The 19,227-nt window shown below is 43.4% G+C and overlaps 1 protein-coding gene across 1 annotated transcript; it reads left to right on the top strand.

Annotated features, from left to right (window-relative positions):
* Positions 1 to 1,094: 1,094 nt before the first annotated feature.
* Positions 1,095 to 10,420, top strand: LOC115143941 (serine/threonine-protein kinase 35-like). The gene is made up of 3 exons (XM_029684423.2): positions 1,095 to 1,763; positions 3,993 to 4,751; positions 9,692 to 10,420. Exons 1-2 carry the CDS (start codon positions 1,271 to 1,273, stop codon positions 4,712 to 4,714), a joined length of 1,215 nt encoding a protein of 404 aa, XP_029540283.1. The 5' UTR covers positions 1,095 to 1,270; the 3' UTR covers positions 4,715 to 4,751; positions 9,692 to 10,420.
* Positions 10,421 to 19,227: the final 8,807 nt, after the last annotated feature.

The raw sequence follows: 19,227 nt of genomic DNA, 5'->3' as shown, positions 1-19,227 counted from the left end.
AGGGGGGGACTTTTTGTCTTATCTTTAACTCTGCATTGTTGAAAAGGGACCCATAAGTAAGCGTTTCACTGTTAGTCTACAATCTAAGAAGCATGTAACAAATAACATTTGTCACTACCAGGCTCCAGAGTGATGCAGCAGCCTAAGGCACTGCCTCTCGGAGCTAGAGGTGTCACTACAGACCCTGGTTCGATTCCAGGCTGTATCACAACCAGCTGTGATTGGGAGTCCCATAGGGTGGAGCACAATTGGCCCAGCGTCGTTAGGGTTTGACCGTCATTGTAAATAAGAATTTGTTCTTAACTGACTTGCTTAGTTAAATAAAGGTTAAAAAAACAACCCACTTTATATTTGTAAATACATCCCATTATTATATGTATACTACCTCTTATATTTACTTATATTAGGCCTACTTGTTATTTTGTATTTTACTTATTATTGATATTGATCAACTGCACTGTACGTCACGACTCAAATTTGATTTGATTTCCTGTCCAGCTACCCTAGGGCAGGGCTGCGTGTGCTCCCTCACGTGTTCTCCTGCAAGGAGATGCACCCACGTTGAAGACCATGCTGGAAGGAAGAAGCCATATGGGGAAAACATGAGAGGGGAGGGGAGGGGGAGGAGAGGGGAGGGGAGGGGGGGGGGGAGGGGAGGGGAGGGGAGGGGGAGGGAGGGGGAGTACATACATGCGTCCAGGACACTTGGAAAAATGTAAGATTGTCCCGGATGTGCACGCAATTTTCATCCAAAGTATGAGTTCTATTGCGTAATTTAATTGTTGATAAAAGTAGGCTGTTTTAAAGGCATTGGACCTATTTCAAGAAGCCGAATTGAAGAAAGGGCCTCCTGTTAGCAATGCCAGCATCATTCTTATCAATTATAAATAACGTTTGCTGTTGCGCAATTTGTTATGTAGGCCTAGTTTATTGGAGGTTTTATACTGGAAATGCATTCACTGGCAAATGTTTAAACCAGCATCAGTAGAGAAAGCATTGTTGTTTTAATTTCCCATAACCTCATTCCTACACCCCTACTTTAAGAGAATGGTATAGTCTTTAGATTTGCCCTCCCCTCCTTGAATTTTTGCTCCGCTAGGCTCAGATATTGATTGTGTGAGAACGCCATTGAGCAGTGTAATCAAATCCTCACAAACATTGGAAGGTGTATAAATAACAAGCGCTCGTTTGCCTTTTAGTCGAAAGGTATGAAAGGAAAGCAGTGTATACCTCATTTCCTCGTGTATTCGCTTTTAACGTGAAGACATCCATGGATACAGGTGACAACAGACGTAGACGGGCGAGGAGTGTGAGAGCCAAAATAACTGGTACGCAAGATGCGTCTGCGAAAAGGGAAAATGCAAACGTCCTAAGATCTTTGAGTGTTGGGAATACAGACGACAATGATGCCATGGAGGATGACGCTGGCTTTATCAAAAATTGGAGTTTGGAGCGAAAGGTCATGGCTCCGCGGTACAGTTTACTCCGTGAGGTCGGAAGGGGCAGCTATGGCGTGGTCTATGAAGCGATTGCACGGAGGTCGGGTGCAAGCGTTGCAGTAAAGAAACTTCGATGCGATGCACCAGAAAATGTCGAGCTTGCCTTGGCAGAATTCTGGGCCCTGGCTAGCCTTGAGAAACGACACGAGAATGTGGTGCAATTGGAAGAATGTGTGCTACAAAGAAACGGTATGGCTCAGAAAATGAGTCATGGGAACAAGAGATCCAAACAATACTTGCGGTTGGTGGAGACGTCATTAAAAGGTATGCTGCCTATGATGATTGTGTGGAAATCACAGTTCCATATAGTTATATATATATCAATTCACGTTACGTCATTTCTCTATGCCGGCAGCTGTCTTGTGGTATATGGTGGGCATTTTGTGTCGGTTCCATTGTCTATTCAGTTCAACGAAAGTGTCAAATGAAACCAATGCGTGGAAGCGATTATTTATTTTTGTCCTCCAGTGATGACGTAACCTAATTTAGATGTATTATAGTGGCCTCTTTTTGTCAAGCCATTGATTATCATATCCACTAGACTGGGACGTTTTAATATTCTAGTAGTATGAACACCGTAGATTTTGACGCTCACCGGTAATTTTCAAGATCAGTCGAGACGGTATAGCCTAGGTCAGGTTGAAGTGAAATGCTTGGAAACGATGCTACAATGAAGCAGCAATTGCATCAGTTATTGTCCGGTCTTGGGAGCTGTTTTTTTACGTGAATACTTCAATCGGAATGCTTTTGAGCAAAGCCATTTGAGATACGTGAGTTTGTGTCACGTACCAGCTCTCATTGGGGGTCTTTGTGAGTGTCGTCATCTTGGCTCACTGAATGGAAGCCTCTTTAATGGCTGTGTCTCCCTCTTGTCACAATGCTGGCCCTCTCTGTTATGCAAGTGCTATTAGCCAGGCCATACCATACTCTGTAAGCCCTAGGGTTCACCCTGAAATATTTGTTTTCATTACAGTATAGAATGTCGATTTGCTTTTTGTTTTGAAGCCTTACGTTTACTTGCGTACAGTTTTATACCACTTGATTTGGTGATGGAATCAGTATTTAAAATACTTATTCGAGTGGGATCATTTATCCACAGAGGACAGATAATGATTGAGGTTCTCATTCTTCGCACGTAGATAATTGTATCCTGTTTTCAGGTAGGACCAGGACGATACCAGTAATCGCGATACTCATTAGTATTGTGGTAAGGAAATAAAACATGAACAGGTTTTAACAACCGCCCTAATGTTGTAAACAAACATTAATTATGGTGTCATCTAGTTACATTTATTTATTGTCCCCAGGTAGGGCACACAATATTTAGCATGTATCGGGTTTTAAAGGACTAAAGAATAAGGTCTGCTTCGTGTTTTCATTTTTGCCATGGAAAGAATATCGCAATAAGGCTATTGTCACAGCCCTAGTTTCTGGTAGGCATAATTGCTGTATTTTATAGTGGGTCAAGGTCTTGACAGTTTGCTATGAGTGCATTCTTTACCACTCTTTCCACTCACAAGTTCAACTGCCTTGTCATGTGAAGTAGTTTCTCTTGTTTGTATTCAAATTAGTACCTATGATAGGATCACAGTTTGCCTGATTTGATTGCCTCATTAATGTTGTGTTTAACCCTTTCGCCCGTTTGTCTTTAAATGGGGATCCATTTGATAAACATTCCTTCTGATTTCTTGAGGTCATGCTTTGTTACAAAGCTTTGCACGAAGTTGCTCAAGGTTAGATTGTTGTTCAAGTAACAGAGGCATAGTGAAGAAAGCATTTGCAGATATCACTGTCTATAATATAGCCTAGGTTAATGTGTATTAATGTAGGCCTAGGTTAATGTGTATTCATGTAGGCCTAGGTTAATGTGTATTCATGTAGGCCTAGGTTAATGTGTATTCATGTAGGCCTAGGTTAATGTGTATTCATGTAGGCCTAGGTTAATGTGTATTCATGTAGGCCTAGGTAATATTAGGCTTATAAGAAGTTTGTGTAGCACCATAGTCATATCTGTACCTGTTAGACGGCATTGTGTTGACAGTATACAAACAAGAGAACATTCAAGCTACTCCAAACCTGTTTTTTTTAACAGCCTAGCCCACTTGTAATTCCTATATTTTGCAGCTTGTCACAACCTTTTTTCCTGGAACACACACACCCTAGATAATGGGAGTTGGATTAACTGAGGTTATAGACTGAAATGTCCCATATGACTTCCTTGGCGATGCTGCGGCGATGGATTTTGTAATTAAAGCATCTTATGTGTAAATTTTGTAATATTATCCAGTTTGGGTATTAAACTGTGATCAGAAAAGAACCTCTTCATTCCCTAGTCATGATTGTCTTTTTGTCAAGCTAATCATTCATCTGTTTATAATTTCCTTTATTTTTCACAGTATTGGCTCATTTGGTATCCATGGTTCTGTAAGGTAGGGGTTCGTTTTACTGTTTAGTACTGCTGCACTTTTTTTGATTCATGTCCATCCATTGCAGGTGAGCGAGTGCTGAGCCACCCAGAGGAGCCCTGCTACCTTTGGTTCGTCATGGAGTTCTGTGAAGGTGGAGACCTGAACCAGTTCATCCTGTCGCGACGACCCGACCCGCTGACCAACAACAGTTTCATGCTCCAGCTCACCAGTGCCGTGGCCTTCCTGCATGAAAACAACATTGTCCACCGAGACCTCAAGCCTGACAACATCCTCATCTCTGAAAAGTCGGGGACACCAGTTCTCAAAGTCGCCGATTTCGGCCTCAGCAAGGTGTGTGCTGGCCTAGGGGGCGCTGGGAAGGACGACGAGGGCGAAGACAAGAACAAAAACGTTGTCAACGTCAACAAGTTCTGGTTGTCGTCGGCATGCGGCTCAGACTTCTACATGGCACCCGAGGTGTGGGAGGGCCACTACACGGCCAAGGCGGACATCTTCGCCCTTGGCATCATCATCTGGGCAATGCTGGAGCGGATCACCTTTATCGACGCTGAGTCCAAGCGCGAGCTGCTGGGAACTTACGTGAGGCAGGGCACCGACATCGTGCCAGTTGGCGAGGCACTGCTAGAGAACCCAAAGATGGTACTGAACATCCCGCAGAAGCGCAAGTCCTCCATGTCAGATGGGGTGAAGAAACTTTTGCAGGACATGCTGTCGGTCAACCCGCAGGACCGGCCCGATGCGCTTGAGCTACACAACCGGATGGACCAGCTCACATGTGCTGCGTGACCCCCCCCCGAGCATCGGAACTAGAACTCTTCCCCAGGTACTTATCCATACATTTAATCTTTTGTCTTGTTTTTGCATTGTCTACAATCAATGGTTGTTTCACGCTGGTTGTTTTGTCTAGATGTACTTTATTATCCACAAGCACTGTTCTGTTGACAGATTGGCTTTGAAAGACGTCTCCGTAGCCCAGTAGAGAGGTATGCTTAGTGACAGAAGGTTCTGGTCAGGGCATCGGCTCTTAAGTTCCAAATGTTTGTGCTGCCTGCTCCCCAGATGTTTTCAACTGAATTCCTTTAGCTCCAGCAGTTTAAACTGGTTGAGGAGTCCAGGGCTTTCTTCCTCATCCCAGCTGAAGGGCAGAGTTATTTCTATGTAGAGAGACACTAGTGAAAACATACGTGCGAAGATATTAATTAATGGAAAATGTAATACATTTTTTATAATCAAGGCACGTCTTGCATATAACTGCATCCTTGATTTGTTTTGTTCATAACACCACTTAGGAAAAACTTATCAGAACAGGAAACACAAACTGCTGTTAAGTCAACGCTCCTTATGGGAAACGGCTTGGGTTATGTCAGGGCTGAACAGCGTGTACTGTATGTCCTCTATAGGTGTATCCATGTGTAGAGAAGAGCGCTGTTCTCAGTAGATATAGACTGTGTTTGTGTGAGGGTCATTTCCATGACCACCAACATGTGAAGTTCATAGTAGCATGGAGCGCAGGTAGCCTAGTGGTTAGAGTGTTGGGCCAGTAACCGAAAGGTTGCTGGATCGAATCCCCAGCTGACAAGGTAAAAATCTGTCATTCTGCCCCTGAACAAGGCAGTTAATCCACTGTGCCCCAGTAATCCACCATTGTAAATAAGAATTTGTTCTTAACTGACTTGCCTAGTTAAATACAGGTTCAATTAAAAAATCTCCATGGACAGAGAGCCGAGGCTTTAAATCCCCTTTAAACCAGTTACATAACAGGTTGGTGAGAAATAGGACGGCATCAGTAGGCAAGAATCTGCCACTGGCAGCCAAACAATGACAATCTGCATACAGTCCTCAGTGGTAAACGCAATGGATTTCAAATAACTGCAGAATATATGGAATACTAAAATTACTCTGTATATTATAGAATATTATAGAACCTAGGCCTTCCTTCAGCAAAGGACCATGTGGATTTAAATCTCTCATGAGTCTTAATAATTCACATACAAGCGACTATACTCCGACTGTAGAATTCGGCCAGTATATAAATCTACCCTCCCCATCCGCCTAATTGTCAAATGTGACCCGGTGGAGCTACTGTCACTAAAGTTCAAGTAGAATTTTCCTATTCCTTTTTGATGTAAATGTCATGTTTTATAGAAGGGTTCAGACTTTTCCATTTTTGGGGGGGTGGGGGTCTTGTTTTTAAGAAATAATTAACTTACTTGTGTAGTATCAAGGCACGTAAAATACATGAACAAAAAACACCCAAATACGTCCTTTAAGAAACGGACACACTCAGTATAGTGATGGTCTTTAGATGTATTATACATGAAATTGTCATTCCAAACTTTATCCGCTATATTCCATTTTGTGCATCACAAGCCGATTCCTCTACCAGCTGTGCTGCGTGGGCTGTGTCTGTACTATAAAGACACACTCGGCCTCCACAACTGCGTGGGAGAAACGACTCAACCAAAATTGATTATAACGTTGCGGATAAAGTTTGTAATGACACAATTTAATGTTTACAACATCTAAAGACTTGCATCACTATACTGAGAGTGTGTCCGTTTCGAAAAGGAGGGTGGGTGTTTTTTTGTTCCATGTCTTTTGTGTGTCCCGATACCGCACAATAAGCAATGAGGAAGTGAATCGCAGCTGGGCAAAGTTTCCACAAAAAAAACACACAAAAATAGAGTCTGGACCCTTCTATAACAACCTCTATTTGTGATGTAAATGGCTTTTCTTCAGAAAAAGGTTAGTTCTCCTTTAACCCGTTCCTTATCCATTTTTATAGTACCTTCTATCAGGAAGCCAGGCTTTAGAAGAAGCAAGGTTGTCATATCTGGAAAATGGTATCTGTAATCAAGTTAATACAAATTCCAGTGCAGTGCCTAACTAACAAAATCACACTGTCACAAACTAGCTTCTTCATATTTAAGGTGATGTCACATGCAACCCAAATATGACCCTATTACCGGGTTGTGTTTTTGCTGAGTAATGATATGATAAACAGTGCTATTGCGTCTTCGTGTCATTTTGGGGCCAAGTTTCAGTCAGCTGGGGTTTGTGGCTCAGACCCAGACAATGGTCCCACTGCAGTGGCTGCTGCAGGTGAGTGGGACATGTAGGTAGTAGCCTGGTAATGGGCTGCAGCAGGTGAGTGGGACATGTAGGTAGTAGCCTGGTAATGGGCTGCAGCAGGACGGACCACTGCTGCATTGACGCAGCAATACTAAACACTGACCTAGGCCACACAAGTCTGGTTTTGTAGGCTATAGGAAGATTAATGTATTTATTGTAGTGAATATGGCTTTTTATCAATCTGTTTTTACACACTCCATGCCTGTCTTTCAGACTATGTAAACACCCTGGTGAGTGTATAGCCCCTCAGACTAGCTGGTGGTTTGACCAGTTCAGATGTCCTCCGTATGGCCAGTGTGAAAGACCTGGGTGTTTGTTTACCCTGGCCCGCATTCAGAGAAGGATTTCTGTGTGCAGTGTTAAGAGCCTCTAGTGTTTTAATGTCTCACGCTATTTGCGCTTAAGCCACACATTTAGGTCACGCAACCCATTTAGGTTATGCAACTGAAAAAGTCAGCTGGCTTGACATAACAGTAGGTTTTTTAATAGCTTACTCATTGAGATTAAATTGTTTATGGTTAGGTGTGAATGCTATCAATTGTTTTTTTTAGATTGTGTTCTTTTGTCTTGTCCCTGAACTCCTCCTCCTGCCACCCACACAACCTCGTGATGGAGAGGTTGGAAGGCCTAGCTACAAGGCTACATCTCTTTTTCCTGCTCCTGCCACCCACACAACCTCGTGATGGAGAGGTTGGAAGGCCTAGCTACAAGGCTACATCTCTTTCCTGCTCCTGCCACCCACACAACCTCGTGATGGAGAGGTTGGAAGGCCTAGCTACAAGGCTACATCTCTTTTCCTGCTCCTGCCACCCACACAACCTCGTGATGGAGAGGTTGGAAGGCCTAGCTACAAGGCTACATCTCTTTTTCCTGCTCCTGCCACCCACACAACCTCGTGATGGAGAGGTTGGAAGGCCTAGCTACAAGGCTACATCTCTTTTTCCTGCTCCTGCCACCCACACAACCTCGTGATGGAGAGGTTGGAAGGCCTAGCTACAAGGCTACATCTCTTTTTCCTGCTCCTGCCACCCACACAACCTCGTGATGGAGAGGTTGGAAGGCCTAGCTACAAGGCTACATCTCTTTTTCCTGCTCCTGCCACCCACACAACCTCGTGATGGAGAGGTTGGAAGGCCTAGCTACAAGGCTACATCTCTTTTTCCTGCTCCTGCCACCCACACAACCTCGTGATGGAGAGGTTGGAAGGCCTAGCTACAAGGCTACATCTCTTTTTCCTCCTCCTGCCACCCACACAACCTCGTGATGGAGAGGTTGGAAGGCCTAGCTACAAGGCTACATCTCTTTTTCCTGCTCCTGCCACCCACACAACCTTGTGATGGAGAGGTTGGAAGGCCTAGCTACAAGGCTACATCTCTTTTTCCTGCTCCTGCCACCCACACAACCTCGTGATGGAGAGGTAGCCTTGTAGCTAGGCCTTCCAACCTCTCCATCACGAGGTTGTGTGGGTGGCAGGAGCAGGAAAAAGAGATGTTGGAAGGCCTAGCTACAAGGCTACATCTCTTTTTCCTGCTCCTGCCACCCACACAACCTCGTGATGGAGAGGTTGGAAGGCCTAGCTACAAGGCTACATCTCTTTTTCCTGCTCCTGCCACCCACACAACCTCGTGATGGAGAGGTTGGAAGGCCTAGCTACAAGGCTACATCTCTTTTTCCTCCTCCTGCCACCCACACAACCTCGTGATGGAGAGGTTGGAAGGCCTAGCTACAAGGCTACATCTCTTTTTCCTGCTCCTGCCACCCACACAACCTTGTGATGGAGAGGTTGGAAGGCCTAGCTACAAGGCTACATCTCTTTTTCCTGCTCCTGCCACCCACAACCTCGTGATGGAGAGGTAGCCTTGTAGCTAGGCCTTCCAACCTCTCCATCACGAGGTTGTGGTGGTAGGCAGGAAAGAGATGTAGCCTTGTAGCTAGGCCTTCCAACATCTCTTTTTCCTGCTCCTGCCACCCACACAACCTCGTGATGGAGAGGTTGGAAGGCCTAGCTACAAGGCTACATCTCTTTTTCCTGCTCCTGCCACCCACACAACCTCGTGATGGAGAGGTTGGAAGGCCTAGCTACAAGGCTACATCTCTTTTTCCTGCTCCTGCCACCCACACAACCTTGTGATGGAGAGGTTGGAAGGCCTAGCTACAAGGCTACATCTCTTTTTCCTGCTCCTGCCACCCACACAACCTCGTGATGGAGAGGTTGGAAGGCCTAGCTACAAGGCTACATCTCTTTTTCCTGCTCCTGCCACCCACACAACCTCGTGATGGAGAGGTTGGAAGGCCTAGCTACAAGGCTACATCTCTTTTTCCTGCGCCCCTTTGGGTTTTTTTGTGTGTTTTTTTTTAACAATCTTGCTTAATACAATTTTTGGATCGAATATATCCACTTTTTTGTTTTAACTGAACATTCTTTGCATGTTAGCTCTGACTTAAATTATGCATTTATTTATTTTTTCCCCCTTGTCTCCTCAGGTATCACTTTCAAACTTCCTGGACCCAATGATTAATACAATTTTTGGATCGAATATATCCACTTTTTTCTTTTAACTGAACATTCTTTGCATGTTAGCTCTGACTTAAATTATGCATTTATTTATTTTTTCCCCCTTGTCTCCTCAGGTACCACTTTCAAACTTCCTGGACCCAATGAATCAGTGAAAGTACACTTTACTTTGGAAGACTGTGAAATATCTACCGTGAGAAAAGAAAAAGGAAGCATTCGAGCCAACTGCTAATTGATACCGCAAATGGAATTAGTATTCTATCAGTACAGTTCTCAACCTATATTGTTACAGGGAATGTTTTACTTGGCCTGAAATTAATTGTAGAATAATGATTACACATGTACTCCATTTGTATTGATATACCTGTTATATCTGCTGCTTTGTAGTAGGATGGCCATGTTTGTTTGTCCTGAATGTGTCTGTTTTGGGTTCACCCTGTGAACCGGTGGCACTGTGTATCAAGACACGTTTGATATATGTTCAACACCTCGGCCACTTTGTGTGCATGCTTCACTGACACCCCACCATCTTGCCCCATCTTCCATTGACAAACTACATTATCCTACTGACAGCTTTTCATCCCGTTTCACTTTAACTTGTCCATCACTTGAAGGCATGACATAAAATTGTGAGCAAATTGTTGATTTGAAACCAGTGGACTGAAAATATATATTTTTTACAGATGGTCTGTGCACCTTTGCTTAAATGATTTAAATCCAAGTAGCCTTTTTTATTATGCCCCACCGTGCCTTGATAATCATCTGAAAGTGGGATTGAAATTACCATTTTAATTGTTTTCTTTAATTTGACACTTGTTTTCTTTCATTTGAATTTTGACCTTTTTGGGGGGTTTGGAAAGTGTGCATTTAAAGCCGATGGGTGCCATTTGAGATGTGATGAGATCGATACTGTGGATATGGTGATATCACCCATAGGGATATTCTTTGATTTAGACTCAGCCCAGTCGTTGGTTAAAATAAAAAAGCTGTTTAAGGTGTAACTGTGTTTTTAAACTATTGGATTGCTTCTAAGAGACTGGCTACCACCTACATCACCTCTCCTCTCAACTCAGTATATTGACTGGTCAGGTATTTTTGTGAATTGTTTTTGCCATCTCACACTTTACATAAGAGCAGCATATTGATCTATTTGATTCTGTTTTAAGATTGTTTGTTCTATAAAAAAATGTTTTTAATGATTTTCTTTTTGAGCAATTTTGTTGAAGGGTATTTTATCTTTGAGCTTCCCAAACACCTGGGAGGATCTTACATATCGCAAATGTGTGACAAACACGGGATGGCACAGTTTTCTATTCGGGAAAGTGATTGACTATTACTGAGAATCTTGATCACATTTAGAGAAATGTAACCTTTTGATCGGAGGAAATATCGACTGAAATTCACAATTGTTTTAGTTCAAAGTTCATTTTAACTACGTAACAAAACTACAATCTCAGATTTTTGTTGTTGCTTTGTAAATCGTTGCAATTAATTGAGATCACTTTTAGTTCTGCATCGAAGTGTTTTCCTCTTTTGTGGTTTAGTCACTAAGCAGCCATATAGACTTGTTTCCAATCCTCCTTTGTATTATGCTACCTCATTTGCCTGCACGTTTGCAGAGACTTTCCTCAACTGAGCCATCATGTTTGTCTGTGTATATATATTTTTCTGATTCTTTGGGAAGTGCAAGGTTGTGAATCCCATTGCTATCAGAACTAAGTTTATGTAAGTTGTCTGTTCTATTTAACAGTATTTTTCATATTTGTTGCTTAGTTTTCATTTAAGCAAAGAAAATGGGTCATTTCTTGTTTAACCTTAAGATCTAAAGGGTTATCCAAATTACACAACTTCTGTCATTTTGGAACGGGTCGGTTAGTTTTTTTTTTTTTGTCTGTACCCATTTTGAGTTTGGTTTGCATTTAGCTGAAGCTTACTTTTAAGGCAGGCAATTGTCTTTCTAATACAATGGTCATCTTTCTCTTATGGTTTCTGCCATGTTTTGATCACCCTTCCCTTGAGAAATATACCTCATGTTCCACTACTTGTTTTCTGCCCGGGGTTGGTAAACTGTATGACCTGTAAGCAAGCTCACAGTCAGAATTGTTGTTGTTTTTTGAGATACCTAATTTAACGAAAGGGACCATGGAGACAAGTATAAGAGACTATTTTTTTTTAAAACATTTTTTAAGAATCTTATTTATACTACTTTAATTCAGTTTATTTCAAGCTCTTCATGCAATCTTTTTACTCAACTGAAAATATTCCTGTAGTGTACTGTGGCAGGTTTGCTGTACAAGAGGTGACACCAAATATCCCAATAGTCTCAGATGTACAGTAAAACTAACTCTTCTTTTGCTGCTGGGTTTGGTCAATTACAGATCTACCTGTCGATGTTTAGTAACGTGTGGTTTGCTGCTGATTAGAGACGCACTTTCGTCTCATGTTCTTTACTTTCTCAATCATGCAGAGATGGAGTATTTTATAGTTCCATTTGGTGATTCACACAACAAGCTTCTATGCAACCTTCCCTCACTAAAAACACTGTGCAACGAAGCAGGTTTGACCTGTTTTAATTTTTTGTTATTTGAATTGCTTGTCATCTTTCTCTGAGGGTTTAGAGGAGGAATCTCCATATTATCGTGATGTGAATTATGCTTCCTATCATTTCAATGGAATTCACTGTCCTTGGTCTGGTCTTAGAGCGTACTAGAGATGTTAGCTTCAGTGAAGACTTCTCTTTGGTATTGTTGTGCATCTTTTGGTTTCTCTTCCAATAAAGTCTATGAACAAAAATAACATTGTTTTTTTTGTCCTTTCTGTAAGAGTTCTAGGAAGTGTGTAGTCTGCCTGGTGAGACTGCAGTAAAACAGTTCCTACCAAAGCACTTTGGCATTGGTTTTTACAATGGTTAGATGATGCCTGTGCTTGTTTAAACATGCCTTAAGCCCAATACCCAAAGGATATTTTCACATTATCATTATCGCCTAGTTAAGTAAAGATTAAATATAAAATTAGCTGGGAAGGGGCAAGTATTTTACAAAGAGAAGCTGTCTCCCTTGAGGCTTGTCTTTTTTGTATTTATTATGGATCCCCATTGGTTCCTGCCAAGGCACCAGCTACTCTTCCTGGGATCCAGTGAAATTAAGACAGTTATACAATTTTAAAAACATTTCACAACACATTGTGCCCCCTCAGGCCACTACTCTACCACATATCTACTACCAAAACCCATGTGTGTGTGTGTGTGTGTCTGTCTGCATGTGTCTGTCTGTGTGTATGCATGTGTCTGTGTGTGTGTCTGTCTGTCTGTGCATGTGTCTGTCTGTGCACGTGTCTGTCTGTGCACGTGTCTCCACAGTCCTCGCTGTTCCATAAAGTGTTTTTATGTTTTTTATTTTTACTGCTTGCATGAGTTACTTGACGTGGAATAGAGTTCCATGTAGTCATGGCTCTATGTAGTACTCTGCATCTCCCATAGTTTGTTCTGGACTTGGGGACTGTGAAGAGACCGCATGTCTTGTGGGGTATTTATGGGTGTCTGAGCTGTGTGCTATTAGTTTAAACAAACAGCTTAGTGCATTCAACATGTCAATACCTCTCAAAAATACAAGTAGTGATGAAGTCTATCTCTCCTATACTTTGAGCCAGGAGAGATTGACATGCATATTATTGTTAGCTCTTCGTATACATTTAAGGGCCAGCCATTCTGCCCTGTCCTGGGCAAATTGTACTTTTCCTAAGTCCCTCTGTGGCAGCTAACCACACGACTGAACAGTAGTCCAGGTGCGACAAAACGAAGGCCGGTAGGACCTGCCTTGTTGTTAGTGCTGTTTAGACAGTGCTTTATTATGGACAGACTTCTCCCCATCATAGCTACTGTTGTATCAATATGTTTTGGCCATGACAGTTTACAATCCAGGGTTACTCCAAGCTGTTGAGTCTCAACTTGCTCAATTACCAAATTATTCATTACAAGGTTTAGTTGAATGAATGATTTGTCCCAAATAAAATGCTTTTAGTTTTGGAAATATTCAAATCAAATTTTAATTGTCACATGTGCCGAAAATAGCAGGTTTAGACCTTACCGTGAAATGTTACAAGCACTTAACCAACAATGCAGTTCAAGAAATAGAGTTAAGAAAATATTTACTCAATAAACTAAAGTAAAAAATACAATAAAAAGTAACACAATAAAATAATAACGAGGCTTTACACGGGGGTACCGGTACCAAGTCAATGTGCAGGGGTACAGGTTAGTCAAGGTAATTTATACATGTAAGTAGGGGTAAAGTTAGTTCTAACTTACCCATTCTGAATGCAGCTCTTAAGTGTTTTAGTGGTTTCACCTGCTGTGATAGCTGGTGTGTATAGTGTTGAGTCATCAGCATAACTGTTGATTCTCATGAAATACTGGTTTTGTTCATTCTAGAATAACCCCCCATCACAACAGATGGGCCTTTGGAGCTGCGATGTCAAATGGCCGTCTCCCTCTAAGCAAGTTCAACAGAGGGAGTCTTGTGTGACTTCCACAAACACTGCATTCACACAACAGAAGTACAGTATGTAGCTATTCAAACGTGCTATTGGCACCTCTGACTGCACAAATCTAAATGAAATGCAGCGAACCCAGAGAGTCTTCTCAGAATCTAACACCCTAAAAAAATGTAACATTAAAAAGATATGATAGAACCAAATCATTGCAGGCAGGGCGCAGTGGATCTGCGGATTTCAAAGAGATGTTAGAAGGTGCCAGACTGCCAGTAATGATGTCAACAAGCCCACTCATATTACGCGTAATTAGAATCACCTCATGAAAATCATCTCGTAAAGAACACGGGTAACATGTCACAACACATCCCAAGTCACACCAGGTGAATTCCCCTCAGGGGTGATGCTGTATTCATATGAACAGGAGGAAAAACAAGACAGAATAACACAACTGCCGTTTTGTGTCAGGAAGAGGAAACCCCTCTCCAACGGTCTTAAGAACTCTCCATCCTGGCAACTGAAAAGAAAAGGTCATATATAATGAAGAAAATACAACTGTAAAAATAATGCATGGTGTAGGTGAAATTGCCATGGGCCACTGCCTCAAAAAAAAAAAATTGGTGGGGGGTCTGGAGGGCGGAGGGCCACAGATTGTATATGAACACGTCATTGTGTCGAAATGTGAAGAATCGCTCCTACCAGGTGGCGTGGCGAGAATCTGTCTCCTCACCACGCGCTCTCACCACTGGCGTCCCCCAGGGCTCTGTTCTAGGCCCTCTCCTATTCTCGCTATACACCAAGTCACTTGGCTCTGTCATAACCTCACATGGTCTCTCCTATCATTGCTATGCAGACGACACACAATTAATCTTCTCCTTTCCCCCTTCTGATGACCAGGTGGCGAATCGCATCTCTGCATGTCTGGCAGACATATCAGTGTGGATGACGGATCACCACCTCAAGCTGAACCTCGGCAAGACGGAGCTGCTCTTCCTCCCGGGGAAGGACTGCCCGTTCCATGATCTCGCCATCACGGTTGACAACTCCATTGTGTCCTCCTCCCAGAGCGCTAAGAACCTTGGCGTGATCCTGGACAACACCCTGTCGTTCTCAACTAACATCAAGGCGGTGGCCCGTTCCTGTAGGTTCATGCTCTACAACATCCGCAGAGTACGACCCTGCCTCACACAGGAAGCGGCGCAGGTCCTAATCCAGGCACTTGTCATCTCCCGTCTGGATTACTGCAACTCGCTGTTGGCTGGGCTCCCTGCCTGTGCCATTAAACCCCTACAACTCATCCAGAACGCCGCAGCCCGTCTGGTGTTCAACCTTCCCAAGTTCTCTCACGTCACCCCGGTCCTCCGCTCCCTCCACTGGCTTCCAGTTGAAGCTCGCATCCCCTACAAGACCATGGTGCTTGCCTACGGAGCTGTGAGGGGAACGGCACCTCAGTACCTCCAGGCTCTGATCAGGCCCTACACCCAAACAAGGGCACTGCGTTCATCCACCTCTGGCCTGCTCGCCTCCCTACCACTGAGGAAGTACAGTTCCCGCTCAGCCCAGTCAAAACTGTTCGCTGCTCTGGCCCCCCAATGGTGGAACAAACTCCCTCACGACGCCAGGACAGCGGAGTCAATCACCACCTTCCGGAGACACCTGAAACCCCACCTCTTTAAGGAATACCTAGGATAGGATAAAGTAATCCTTCTCACCCCCCTTAAAAGATTTAGATGCACTATTGTAAAGTGGCTGTTCCACTGGATGTCATAAGGTGAACGCACCAATTTGTAAGTCGCTCTGGATAAGAGCGTCTGCTAAATGACTTAAATGTTAAATGTGTTGCAGAGAATTTGCTTTAAAGTAACTGTCCAGCGTTTCCAGATTTTGAAGAAATATGTCCTATAGTTAATTACAAAATGCGTGAGTTCCACTTATACTGCATTTTCAAAATACCACTCCATATACACCCCTCCAGATACCCCTCCATACTCCCTCAAAATACCCCCTCCATATACCCTCCTTACACCCCTCCAGATACCACTCCATACCCCCTCCATATACCCCCTCCAGATTCCCCATCCATATACCCCCTCCAGATACCCCTCCTTAAGCCCTCCAGATACCCCTCCATATACCCCCTCCAGATTCCCCATCCATACCCCTCCATATACCCCCTCCAGATACCCCTCCATACCCCCTCCAGATACTCCTCCATACCCCCTCCAGATACCCCTCCATACCCCTCCATACCCCATCCAGATATCCATCCATATATCCCCCTCCAGATACCCCTCCAGATTCTTCTCCAGATACCCCTCCATACCCCCTCCAGATATCCCTCCAGATACCCCTCCTTACACCCCTCCAGATTCCCTCCCAGATACCCCTCCATATACCCCCTCCAGATTCCCCATCCAGATACCCCTCCATATACCCCTCCTTAAGCCCTCCAGATACCCCTCCATATACCCCCTCCAGATTCCCCATCCATACCCCTCCATACCCCCTCCAGATACCCCTCTATACCCCATCCAGATACCCCTCCATACCCCTCCAGATACTCTCCCAGATATCCATCCATATATCCCCCTCCAGATACTTCTCCAGATACCCCTCCATACCCCCTCCAGATATCCCTCCATACCCCCTCCAGATACCCCTCCAGATACCTCTCCAGATATCCATCCATATACCCCCCTCCAGATACCTCTCAAATCAAATCAAATTGTATTTGTCACATACACATGGTTAGCAGATGTTAATGCGAGTGTAGCGAAATGCTTGTGCTTCTAGTTCCGACAATGCAGTAATAACCAACAAGTAATCTAACTAACAATTCCAAAACTACTGTCTTATACACAGTGTAAGGGGATAAAGAATATGTACATAAGGATATATGAATGAGTGATGGTACAGGGCAGCATACAGTAGATGGTAACGAGTACAGTATATACATATGAGATGAGTATGTAAACAAAGTGGCATAGTTAAAGTGGCTAGTGATACATGTATTACATAAGGATGCAGTCGATGATATAGAGTACAGTATATACGTATGCATTTGAGATGAATAATGTAGGGTAAGTAACATTATATAAGGTAGCATTGTTTAAAGTGGCTAGTGATATAGTTACATAATTTCCCGTCAATTCCCATTATTAAAGTGGCTGGAGTTGGGTCAGTGTCAATGTCAGTGTGTTGGCAGCAGCCACTCAATGTTAGTGGTGGCTGTTTAACAGTCTGATGGCCTTGAGATAGAAGCTGTTTTTCAGTCTCTCGGTCCCAGCTTTGATGCACCTGTACTGACCTCGCCTTCTGGATGATAGCGGGGTGAACAGGCAGTGGCTCGGGTGGTTGATGTCCTTGATGATCTTTATGGCCTTCCTGTAACATCGGGTGGTGTAGGTGTCCTGGAGGGCAGGTAGTTTGCCCCCAGATACCCCTCCATACCCCCTCAAGATACTCCTCCAGATATCCTGCAAGTGGCCATTTCTGTTGATTTCTAGAGATAGAATCTTAATTATGGGAAAGGCTACAAAGGTTTCTGCCTTACTGACTACATATATGAGTCTGGCAGAGCACCAGTCTCCCGGGGTACCCTGGGGTGTGACACCAGTGGCAAAATGACAAAAACAAAGGATTTCTTCCGTTGTTCTTTGTGAAACGTCCTTACAAGTCATTTCCCAGCCCATTGTCATTGAGGAGCATTAGTAGTGCAACACATGGTCACCTGTGTAGATGACATAAGCATAATGTCCTAACCATGCATGCCTCTGCACAGTTCTGTTCTAGATAACAAAGACAGTGTGAGAAAATGGAGGGTTGTGCTCACTGCTCACCCTGGCACCAGAGCACCACATTCGGTCCCCCTCTAATTGTGTCACTCCTCCCAGTATAGGCAAGGCACCGTGGGGAGGGTTGTCTAAGAACCATCCCCCTCCCTTCAGTAAGAGCTCCAACAACACGTCACCTAACAGTGTACTAACATGGCCATGAAAGCCAGGGTCAAAAAACCCACAACAGCCCACCAAAGAGCTGCTGACCTCTCGTAAAAACCTATACACTGCAAACATGTCTGGGTTCACAATAGTCATGTGTGATCACTACTGGGGGGATATATTTTTCACTTTATCAACAAAAGGGTCATTAGATACATGATGGAATGGTCTGTTGACTTCAAGATGAGTAATAAGAAACATTATGTGCTCTATGACAAAGCGCTATTGACATTGATGTTGTTTTAAGGTCAACGGTGATAAAGGAGAGGGCATGTTTCTTTCCCATTTGCGGAAATCCCTGAAGAATTTCCTGGTCTAGAAAACTGACATGAGGAAGGGTAACGTTCCAACTGAAAACAAAGGACCGAAAAAGACTTCAATTAACACATTTTCCTCATTTTATTGTTGTTTTCTCGTCCGGATGGCTGTTAATTAATGAATAAATAGGTACAGAATATTACATAACAATTCACACAAGTTCTATTCCAAATTCTAGACCCACTTTTCTCAGTGGTTACTGATATAGAGGCCCTTGTTTGTGAGGAGCAATCAAACCAGGTGTTCAGTTGGTGGTGCATTTACAATCATTTTGCTACACCCATAATAACATCTGCTAAACTGTCGTGGAAGATTCAGAATTTGTTGGTAACATATGTAAGATGTTTTATATTCACCAAATGTGTGTAAGTTACTTCTCATCAGAATGGTATTTTTGTATAATACTGTGGCGAGGTTGCAGTTATCTGTTCTATGTCAAGACTAAGTTGCATGGGCCGCTGAGAGGGGAGAGGTCAAAGTGTCATCATGTGTAAACATATCTTTTACTCCCTACCTTTCCCAGTGGGGAAAGGAGGGTGGCAGTGTCTGGAATCCTTCTATGCTCCCTCTAATGTTGTTTCTATCTTAACCTATAGCCTCATTCTCCTCTCCGTGAGTTTGTCCAGGATTGGTTGTATTTAGGGTTGGTTGTATCTAAATGACAATTTGATATATGCCTGTTGATATGGAGGATTGGTTTATGGTTCTGGGGTTTGAGAAAGGAGACAAAGCTGAACGATGAATTGTGTCTATGCTGTCTGACTATGTGTGTCTTTGCAATAAAGGACATCATTTGAAATGTGGAAGGGGGCTCTCAGAGAATTCATGGTTAGACACTGAATTGCCTG

The sequence above is a fragment of the Oncorhynchus nerka genome, linkage group LG2 (genome assembly GCF_034236695.1).
Source record: "Oncorhynchus nerka isolate Pitt River linkage group LG2, Oner_Uvic_2.0, whole genome shotgun sequence".
Classification (NCBI taxonomy): Eukaryota; Metazoa; Chordata; class Actinopteri; order Salmoniformes; family Salmonidae; genus Oncorhynchus; species Oncorhynchus nerka.
Note: the sequence above shows the minus strand (reverse complement) of the source record. Positions and strands in the feature narration are given on the sequence as shown.